Source organism: Atta cephalotes (assembly GCF_000143395.1).
Source record: "Atta cephalotes unplaced genomic scaffold scaffold00088, whole genome shotgun sequence".
Lineage (NCBI taxonomy): Eukaryota > Metazoa > Arthropoda > Insecta > Hymenoptera > Formicidae > Atta > Atta cephalotes.
The window spans coordinates 329,612-341,661 of record NW_012130152.1 but is presented as its reverse complement, the minus strand read 5'-3'; the positions used below and the strand labels follow the sequence as shown (position 1 = coordinate 341,661).

The 12,050-nt window shown below is 28.7% G+C and overlaps 1 protein-coding gene across 1 annotated transcript in view; it reads right to left on the bottom strand.

Annotated features, from left to right (window-relative positions):
- Positions 1–287: 287 nt before the first annotated feature.
- Positions 288–12,050, bottom strand: part of LOC105624778 (leucine-rich repeat flightless-interacting protein 2) — a 19,824-nt gene continuing 8,061 nt past the window's right edge. Inside the window, exons 3-9 of the mRNA XM_012206130.1 lie at positions 8,855–8,981; positions 7,765–7,904; positions 7,417–7,680; positions 1,551–1,695; positions 1,355–1,480; positions 702–913; positions 288–590 (exon numbers count right to left, since the gene is read on the bottom strand). Of these exons, the coding sequence (XP_012061520.1) occupies positions 480–590; positions 702–913; positions 1,355–1,480; positions 1,551–1,695; positions 7,417–7,680; positions 7,765–7,904; positions 8,855–8,981 (1,125 nt within the window). The 3' untranslated portion in view covers positions 288–479. The remainder of the gene's footprint in view (positions 591–701; positions 914–1,354; positions 1,481–1,550; positions 1,696–7,416; positions 7,681–7,764; positions 7,905–8,854; positions 8,982–12,050) is intronic.

The window sequence follows — 12,050 nt, the reverse complement described above, 5'->3', positions numbered from 1 at the left end:
TTATTATTTATTATATATATATATATATATATATATATATATATATATATTATTAATTTAAAATAATTTTCACAAACTCATTACAACAAGGCAGAAACGAATATATTTTATTACTTGCTACTTACATGAAAGTATCAAATATTGAATCAGCTCTGTAACTCTTTATAAATATATAGAAAAATTTAACGTCAAATTTAAAAAATAGTAAAAAGTGCCTTATTAGTCCATTAAAAAATAATGCAAAAATAAGTTGGTATCAAAGACTTAGTAAATGTAAGAGGTAGGAATCTTTTCCACAGCAATTTTTTATGTCTGGATGACATTCGCTACATAATAAAATGTTATAACGATAATACGTAATTTTTGCCTTTGTAAATTATATTCAAAGTGATAAATAATATTAATTGGAGGCAACATCGGGTTACGATTTGTTCAAAATATAAGTAACAGACTTATTGTACATCTCTGCAAACATTAACTCAAAGCTCTTTTAAAAGAGCCGATTTAGCGTTTTTAAGTTTATCCAATCTCCTTTGTAGATGAGAATTTGCTGTCTCCAATTCCTCTACACGACTTTGTGTTTCTCTTACCTAAGTATAAAAATATTAAACGAACATAAATATCTGTAATTTTCTAAATTGTTTTGATACATATTTATGTATATCAGATTATTTGTTTGTAATAAAAATCAATATTCATACTTCTCTCTGCAACTTTCTTTTTTCTACTTTCAACTCATCTTCTGCTTTTTCAGATGCTTCTGCAGCTGATTTGTAACGAATTACTTGACTTTCTAGTCTAGCTACTGTTGCTTGCAATGTAGACATATCTTGTTCCGCTTTTTGTAATTTAAATTTATAATCGGCCAATAATTTATTTGCTTCACGTTGAATGTCTTCGTTATCTGATAAACCTACAACAAATACATCAATTAATACGAATAAACAATATTACAACATTACATAAAGTATATATCAATAACTATCCCTATGAAAATTTTCCTTACGATTCTTTATATAATTTTTTAAAATTTTTACGTAAATTTCAAATTTTTGAGAATTTTTAATCGTTCTTTTTAGAAAATTTCTCAAATTTTTTATAAGAATTGGAATATTTTTTCAAAATATTTTTCAACATGAAAGTTTACATTTATAGAAATGGTCTAAATTTTTCATTCTATAATTTCTAAAGAAAACTTACAAAATCTGGAAAAAAAATTCAAGGTATTTAAAAAAAAATTTCATGAATTTTATGTGACAAATTCATAAAAATATAAAATAATTTTAAGAAAATTTTTTCATCAAGATATATATAATTTAGGTGTTTGTATAAATAAAAATATGTAAATATTAACCTAATATCGAACCAGATGATTTTTCGGGTCTCATGCGATTTCTAGTTTCTTCTAATTCCAATCTTAAATGGCGAATCTCATCTTGCAATTCCTTTTTTTCAGAAGCAAATTTCCTCAGTCGAATATCTAAAAAGTATATACACCATAAAATTTTGTTTCATTATAAAAATGCTTGATTTCTTGATTAATTATATACCTAATGAACCTTTACCAGCTGTTTCTAATAATTCTGCAGCTTCTGTACTGACTAATATCTTCTTTTTATGACATAATTCATTTTCAATATTTTCGTTATCCTCATCTTCATTTTCCTTATTATCAACAATAACTAAACCGTTTTCCTAAATTATAATATATTTTAGGATCATATAGTAAAAACTTATATACAGTGACCGCTAAAAGTTTTGGATTACCTAAATAATTTTTAAATGGTTCGCGATGTATGATTGAAATTTACAGAGCTACAGTAAGATCATAAAATCTACCATTGAACCTTGAAAATACTCCACTTTAATATCTCCGGAAGGACGGAGGTAGAGGGCGGCCGAAAAATTTTAAATAACATGTAGAGGATCAAGTGAGAGAGCGTTTATATTGGCCGTAATCGTACGCTGTATGCCGTAATCTGTAAAATTGATCAATCATTTTTGAATATTCCCTTCTTACAGACGAATGGGAGAGGAATATTATGACTGTGATTAATCAATTCTTATAGATTACGATATACGGTTCGGTCAATATAAACTTCCTAAGAGTTAGTTTGATAAAACTTTCCGAGATGAAAACAACATGGGATGATCAAGATCTTTACAATTTTTTTCTGAGTTATGATCAGTTATGATCATTTAAACATTGTATTGAAATGTATGAAGCTTAAAGATTACAGTATCGCCGGCATTAGTATTAGGTCTGTTCGCGTTGCATGAAATCCCCAAATATTTGTGCACTTAAAATAAAATGGATATATGTCTGGTTTGAAAAGAAAGACAATGAAGATGTCGAGTGCCCAAAGTGCAAACAACATAAATAGATTTATTAGTATTAGGGCCACTTTCAAGCTCTGATTAACTTAATGGGCCAACTGAAGCTGATGTCGGAGAAAAAATGTGAACTGAAGAGTTAAACATATCGATGTGAACTTGATCAACTTTATCAAAAATCTCCTAGGAGAGGTACAAATGGGTATAAATAATTCTCTTTCAAATGCCATTGATCCCATTTCGATATCTTGAAAATTGGCTAAGTTCACTATATAGGGGTCGCGCAAAAACTGAAACGCCTTGCAGAAAAAGTTGGAAATATTGACTGTCATGTGGTCACAGGTCACACATAGGCCGTGGTCTGATTCATATTGATAACACTCATGAGCATTTTGTTTTCATTTAATATTTGACAAACAACAAGGATGAAATGATTTTTAAGCGTTATGAATCGGATCGTGGCCGTTCAATAATTCTTCATAAGTTTGGGAACATCTTACATTTTACAGGTTTGTAAATGATCATTTAATTGAAAAAAGACGAAATAAAAGTACATACATACGTATTTTTATTTCATCTTTTTTCAATTAAAAATTTAATAACATGGACTATTAAAATATGGAATTTTAATTAAAATGCGATTTATATACGAATTCTGATTCTTCGGGATCATTTTACAATTTTTACGGAGTCTGAAATCAACTTGCGATTCAAATAGTTTATCATTTTTATAGAAACCGCTAAACAACAATTAAATGACCTGTGTATATACAACGAATACAAGTTGCAAAACAAATGACAATATACATATAAAGAATAGACTAAAGTGCGAAATTCAATCTTGAGCGCTTCGATGCTATGAAATGATTGTCCAACATATTTTCGGCATGTACAAGCTTATAGATGTTCTAGATAAATGTTTATTGTCATTTAGACGTCTTACGAAGTATTTAAATCAAAAACATATATAGATCGCTGTCATGGCTTTCTTGTAAAACGTAGGATATTTTCAAACTTATGGAGGATACTGTATGTAAATACCATGGAGTATTTCGCGCGCAACGATATACGAACTGTTGGAAAACTCTAGTTTTTCTCCGATAGGAGTATTCGAATTTGTTCTGCCATACAGCGCTTTTCCGACACTGTATTTTCAAGCCCATTTTTTTCGGGACCGATCGCTTGAGTTTGATGCCCTTCTCAATACTTAATGGATGAAACGTTGCACATAATGGCAATAGCATACGGAAACAACCAATCAAATTTGGGTCCAAATGCACTTTCCTGCGTAATAGCATACTACTAGAACAGCCAATCAAATTCATACTCCTACTGCGCATTCGCGAAAAAACATTACATCTTGTATTTTTACACCATGATTAGTATGAGCACGCACGCACGAGGTGTAAAGGCCATGGTACATAAAAAAACTTAAGCAGTAAAACGTAAGCAGTAAGGAAATCAATGTTGGGTTAGTTACTGTTTATATATGGCCTTACGAACTCTATCGTAAATTCGTTTACTGTTTACCAGGCAATAGAAAGTTACTTTTTAAAAGTTACAGTTACTAGTTATCGAGTAGAAAAAGTAACAACCTAGCAACCCCGAGTATGGCTACAATATAACCTGGAAATAATATGTAATATAACAGAATTGAAGTGATATATTTTGTTATATAGTTACGAAATAATTGTTGACTATAACAGTAACGGCTCATATAATCTCATAATGTAACACATTTGTATAACAGATGTTATGTTGATGATGAAGGTAGACTGTTATATTATATATTATGTATTATAAGATCTATATATTATTGTTATATTTACATTATATAATAGCTGTTCTCAGCATTTATTTATAATTAGGGAATAACAGATTTAGTATCAGAAAACATGCATTTTATACAAGTACACAGTTTCTGATAGATTAAAATTTCTTTTTCCCTGTTTCTATTGCCTATATTTTTCAGATAAGCAGCGACCAGTACTTAAGACAAAGTAAGTCTTAAATGCAAGAATCGACTATGAATACCAGCCTGTTTCGCGTGAAATTGATACTGAATCTTTTCTTGTTTGACACTACTGATACTTTATAATGCTCTTAAATGCTCTCTTTCTATAAGAAAGAGAAACATAAAACGTGAAATAGTTTTAAAATAAGAACAGACTATAAAGCCCGCCCCATGTTTCGCGTTTCACAGTTGGTAGTTCTTGCTCCCTATTGACAACACGGAGCAAAAGTAGGCGTGGTTTGACCGAACTGCACGCACCATGGTAATAGCTTATTGCAGAAAGGATTATCATACATAAAACGTAAGCTGCATAAGCATAGCTTAAGGCCACCATTAGATCATTCAGTATAAAAATATCATATTGATTTATATAAGATGTTAGTCCAGCAATCTTATGCAATACTTATATATAGTTTATATGTCATTTTATATGTGATTGTTTTAATAAAGTATATATAAATAAGATTACGTAATTATAACACTCATTATATAACAATTACATAACATTGGAATTATTTATATTATAGTCATATAACGTTTCAGCATGTTATGTAACTATTCTATACTTTTTCTGTAACTATGCAACATTTATATAACGTTTATTACATTGTTATATTTATTGTATATAACTGTAATTTGCAGTGAGTGAGAAATTACAACTAACATGTTCATTAAATTATTAACGTGTAATCAACACGTTATATTACCTGTTACATTCCGTTTTGTTACAGCACACAATATAATAGTTATATAACTGTGTTTACTGGGAAGTTACTAGTTACCGATTTAAAAGTAACTCATTACATTTACCGTTATTTGAGAAAGTAACTTTTCATTATGCGTGGTCTATAATGGCAGTATCAGTGAGGCTGTAAGAAATTGACCAATCACAGATTATTCTTCTCACATTCAATGTGATTGGTCAATTTGTACCCTTATAGTCTCATCTACTACTGCCACTATCATTGTAGACCATTATTTCGTTACTTTTTTAAAACCGACGATCGTCATTACAATGGACCGATTTAGGGGGGGCTTCCTAGTCTCAAGTACTATGAGTGGCTGTCCAACCATATCATGTCCAATCGTATGCAAAATAAGACAAGTAACTGTAAAATTTGTTACCATTACCAAAAAAAATGTAACTTCGTTACTGTTATCAAAGAAAAAAGTAACACAGTTATCAGTAAAGTTACCAAAAAAGTAATTTGTAACTACACCTTATTACACCTTATTACAAATAACGATTATTTCCATTTCCTAGCCAATAACAATGTTTAAATGATCGTAACTCTGTGAAAAAAAATCGTAGAGACCTCGATCATCCAGCATTGTTCTTGTCTTAGAAAGTTTTTTTAAACGACCCCATTTAAGATTTTCCGATTCTCCTTTTCCCCCATTCCACCTCAGAAAAGACTATGGAGACTTTTAGTTGAAAACGAATTTCTTTATGTTGAAATTACGGCTAAAATACTGGATGAATCACATTTTAATTGCGATATTTGTAATCAGAGAAGGCTTCTGAAGACTCGTACAGAGCGATTTTTTTAGAAAAAAGGAAAAATAAAAATTTCTATCACTCGATATGTACTATAGTGTAGTTAAGGTGTATATAATAATATAATTTGATTATTAAAAAAATTTTCAAGAATCAATTTGCAAAATCCGGTTCTGTACGCGCAGTTTCATAAAAAAAGAAATCAAAAAGGTGTTATGACATAATATTACTTCTTGGAGATAAAATATCAGCATAAAAATATATATCTATACCATAAATAAAAAGCATACGATTTTATTCATTAAAATGTTTTTAAGAATGAAATTGCAAAATTTGATTATTTAAGAGGATCCTAAAGTGAAGTCCGAAAAAAAAAACTCTGATGAGATTGTTGTTTCGTCGATAATATGCTACATATCGACATACCTTATACTACATCAATATCGCACTCACACATACGTACAAATTTTATAATTAATTAATCTTTCGTATTAAGTATCTAACTTAATTCTAAATACTCATGTTATTGATTATTCAAAATCTTTGTTCAAAATTGATTGTTGTAAAATCTCTGATCCAAACCAAGATTATTTTGTATTTACGAAGTAAAACTCGTATATAAACATTATTACGAGTCGACGTTAAAAATCGGTAACAAAACTGTAATTTTCCAACTTTTTTTCGTTTTTGGCATAAAATCAACCGATTTGAACTACATTATCATTTATATTTTAATTATGGAGAAGATTTTGTAAAGGCAGTTAAAAATACTTATTTGGAAAAATTGATAAAACAGATTCACTTTAGGATCCCCTTAAGGAAATGCTGAAGCCGCCTGTATTACCGATAAAACTAGCATTTTTGATGTTTTTGTTCCTGTCGAATTTCTTCGTAATGATTTCACAAAATAAAAACTCCTTTTCTACGATTAAAATGTACATGCTAATGTACTTGTCGCTGGTGTATTTTGTGTTCAAAATTGGAAAAAATAAAAAATTAGATTTCTTTATCCATCTTATCTTCAACATTGGTCGCCATATTGAGATAAAAATGGATTAAAAAATCTGTAATTTTTTTTTTCTAGCTTTGAACACCAGCGACAAGTACTTTAGCATGTAAATTTTAATCGTGGAAAAGAAATTTTTATTCTGTGAAACCATTACAAAGAAATTCGATAAGAACAAAAACACTGGTTTTATTGATAATATAGACTCCAGCATTCATTGAATAAACTTCATAATTCATAAAATATAAGCCAAAGCAAGTTTCATGGCAAAATATTTCTTCCACGAGACAATATTATATGGTAGAGTCTGATAGAGTGCAGATATGTAACTGCACGACAAATGCAGTGTAAATAAATTGGCTTGTCGACTCGTAAGGTGGAGTGCTTTCGAGATTAAATGATAGATTTTATGATCCTATTGTATTTCTGTGAATTTCAATTCTATATCTCGAAACATTCAGAAATTATTTAGGGCTCGGGAGTTTTGATACAGTATATTACAAGATATTCTTTTATAAACAATATTATTGTGTTATTTTGAACAATACTCAATAATATACGTACTTGTATAAGTGTATCTCTTTCTAGTAATTGCGCTCTGCAAATATCTAAATCTTCTTTCAATCGCTGACTGACCCGTTTTAATTGTTCAACATCTCGATTTTTTTCTCTTAATTCTCTACGTAATTGTGTAGTGGTTTCCTCTAATTCTTCCAATTTATCTTTTAACAAATCAACTTGGTAGGCATAAGATGATTTTTCATTGTCTAATTGAGCATTAGCTATCATAGCCTTTCTAAATTTTTCTTCAAATTCTTTTAATTCCAGCTAATAGAAATATTTAAAAAAGACAGTGTATTAATTATCATTGAAAATTAAATAATAAAACAAAAAAGATTTGTATAAATATACCCTAATATCTCTGCTTAATCCTGCATCTTCCAATGAATCTTCTGAAGATCTACGACTCGATTGGAAATTATTGGAATTTGTAAGAAGTCGCGATGTACGTACTGGATCTGGAGTTACTCTCATGGTTCTATTTATATCAACTACAATCACGTTATATATGTATATGCACAATGATTCAGATATGACAAACTTTGAGAGATGATAGATCTTATCAAGTGTAATAATTTTATCAAATAACAGATTCATTAATGTTGTATTATGATTAAGTGATATTTTTTAATGCTCGCAAAAGATACACGTTAATGTTATTTATATTTTGTATTTATTTTTTTGCTATATATAAGTAGCTGTTTGAAGCAATGGTCTTCAATCTAAATTACACACATTTTATTTGCAAAGCATTAATTGTCGAACTCTTTTGGAAATGTATTTGATGAGATCTTCCTTCTTTCTTGTTTTTTGAAGTTTATCACAAATATTATGAATTACTATACTGTGTATACACGGAAAAAGTGGATCTAAATGTAGCACTATTTATCACTTCATTAATTTCAATACATCACCAAATTCTCTGTAAAGTGACACGTGTGTTTTGCACATTTATAAACAAAAATGTAAGTAAAAAACATTTATTTGCTTAAATAAATCTATATTCATTACAAACTAGCTTTTTTATTTATTACTTTCCGAATAATTGATGATTTGGGTGGTGCAATTAATGAGCAATAGTGTGGACGAATTTCAAAATAGCATTGAGCATATATCTGATATCACTGTTAATTTTGTATGCGTATTTCGTTTATTTCCAGGGAGCACACTGTTCGACTATTAGCTCTGTTTCTTCAAAAACTACAGTTTAAAAAAATTTTTATATAAACAATGTATAAATATAATATATGCGATCGTTGAAAGTATTTGTAATAGCAGATGGAATCATTTCTATGCAAAACACACGTATCACATTCATCCTTTACAGGGAGATCAACGAATCTGCAGATATTGAAATTAATGAGTAGTGTAAATTGTAAATTATTGCAAAAATATCAAAATATAAGTACAAAATTCAAAATGATGATTTTTTTTAAACTACCTGCACATATGTCGTAAACCCTATCAGCATTCTCTTCTGCCTCTTTTTGTTGTCTTTCTAATTCACGCATTCGTATTTCCCTGGCTTCTGCTCTTGCCTGTCTCCTAGCAGCCAGTCTTGCTTCTGCCTGAAAATATATATACAGAAAAAAAATCTATCAAGAAATATATTTACATTATTGGTCCATTTTCAATAACCATACTATAAAGTTTTGTATAGAATATCTATTAGAATAATTAAGTAAAAATATATAAATATATGGACTTGTTTATTATGAATTTCTGACATGACATTTAGTTTTTATTTTATAAAAAGATAAATTATTTATGTATAATTGCTATGTAAATCAAGCTTAATATTTAGAGTAAATAAATAGTACAGTCATCGAGATACTATTAAAGATGGTCGGCGTTTATGGAAATTCGTGTGCCTGTTAAAATTTAAATGATTAAGAATAAGAAACTAGTAATTCGATATTAATGTTATGATTTATTAATTTCGTAGACATATGTTTAAAACTTAATAATATTCGATTTTTATTTTTGAAAACTATGATGATTTTGAATACTATAATGATATCATTCGAGTTTGATTATCAACAGAGATGATAACTGCAGAGAAAAAATTGTAATTTTTCGGCAATATATGATATTATAGCATTAAAAGTATGCATATTTATTTATACAACATTTATACATATAATAAAAAATTAAACGATTTTAAAAATATATTATCAAAATATTTATGTTATTAATATATTAATAATTATAAATTTTTATTAATTGTCGGTAACATTATCGTTCTTCAATTATTCTCGGGCTGCCCGGACTCCATTAATAGTTACGAAAATTTGCTCAAGGTCTTTAATAGTTATTATATATTATTATAGCATCTCGTTGACAGTTAAATGCAACAGATAATTTAAGATATAAAAATTTCTATATACAGGATGAGTCTAATAAAAAGTTCATCACGTTTTTCTCGAAAACGGTTAGAGATAAGGAGAAGATACCTATTATCAAAATTGTAGAATGAGTAGAGGAAAACATACTTTGATGACTTTGAGTAACCTTAAATGTCCTTGGTTTTCATACTATCAATAAAAAAATTTTTTTTAATGAAAAAGGTTTTTTTGCTTGTTTTGTCGATAGTGCTCAATGAGCAGAATAATTTTTAATTAGAATATTTTTGAAAATTCAAATGTTATTGGGATATAAGCCGAATATAGAATATAGAATATCAGACTGTCCACGATAGAAATGTTAGCCAATATTCAATGTCACGCATATTCAGGAAAAATAACTCCATTTATATCGTATATATATCGGTATTCCAAGAATTCTCACAGAATAATTTTAATACAAGGATCCAGTTCTGTACATGGGCTCAAAATAAATTAAAGATCCTAACTTTTTTCGATTTGTGTTGTGATGAAGCAACATTTAATGATGGAAACATTAACAGGCACAATTTATATTATTGGAGCGAAGTTCCCACACTGAGTGAGAACTGTGGATTAACCAGTGGAGTATTAATATTTGAGCAGGAATTATTGGAGTTCTGTTAATTGAATCATTCTTTTTTTATGAATTTCTAACAACGGAGAGATTTGTTCATTTTCTTAGAAATGATTTTTCAAATTTAGTGGAACATATTCTGCTGAGAGATAGGACTCGAATGTGGCTTCAGATAGATGGTGCACCACTCTATAATACTTTGGTATAAATGCGAAGCGAGAGCTTAACAGAATATTCCTAAACAAATGGTAGAAGTAATCCTGCGTTATTTCCTGCGAGATCATCTAATTTAACATGTTTAGACTATTATCTTTGGGAAAGAGTGAAGGAGCTTACTTTTAATGTCCCATTTCGGAAAAACATGAAAAAAAAAACATAAAAAATATTTTTTGCAAAATAACGAGTTAGAAGAAGTTTAAGCAAACTTTTCATAAAGATTACAGGCATGTCTGGATCAACATGGCGAACATTTTGAACGTTTATTGCAATAATAAAAATTTTGTTTCAAACTTTCAGTTTGATTTATTTTGGTTCATATTCCGATAGTAATTGAATTTTTTAAGATATTCTGATGCAAAATTATTCAGTTCATTGAGTATCATCGATAGAACCAAAAATATTATCTTCTTCCTATTAAAAAAAATTTTTTATTGATAGTATGAAAACCAAAAACATTTACATTTAGTTACTCAAGACCATCAAAGTATATTCCATTACTTATCCTACAATTTTGATAATAAGTAGCTTCCTCCTATCTCGAGAAAAATAATAAACTTTTTATGAGACTGTATATTTGTTGCATAATTTTATATTTTTTAGGGTTCTAAATGATACATTTCATAGTAATATGAATACGACTTTAAATACCATTGTCAGGGTTACGTAAAGATCATCTTGAAATTTTTTAATGGAAATTATCATTTTTTATTACATATTTTTGTAGCTGGCGTCAAGAGCTTTTTAAAATGCTTTTTGAAATTATTTTTCATTAAAATCCAAGTTATAAAACTTGAAAATTACAATACCATCGACATTAGCATTCCACAAGGTGTCCGACTAATAACTAAAATAAATATAATTATAAATGTAATTTATAGTCATGATCTCTACAATATAAGTCAAGGTCAAGGCCACTGGATGTTTCTCCTAGGCTTAGTTGTTCATTATTTGGTTAATTTATGGTTAAGCTTAACCTGATATTTTATCCAAAAATTTAATGAAAAACCTTATTTACACTAACTATATTTACACTAAAAATTCATTTTTACATAAATAAATAAAAATAAGAGAAACAATCTTCAATGATCTTGGCATATGTTGTCAAGACTATGAACAATATTCAAATGGTTCTAGTTGTCTGAATATTCAGAAAAATGCTGATGGCAGCAATACTGTAACTTTTATAAGTCTCTATAATTTGAAAAGTTCTTAATGAAATATAATTTCATAATAATGTTTTAAAAAGCTCTTAAGTTCGAAAAAATCCATTTTCTTTAGATTTTTCTGAAACTTACAGAATAAGCTTGTTTAGTGTCATGTCTGAACATATGTGCTTTAAAACTCAATACCTGGAGCGGGATTAAAAATCGAAATATTCCACTTCAAAGTTGAAGCGTTAAAAAAAATGTACACACACACACACACACACACACACACACACACACACACACACACACACA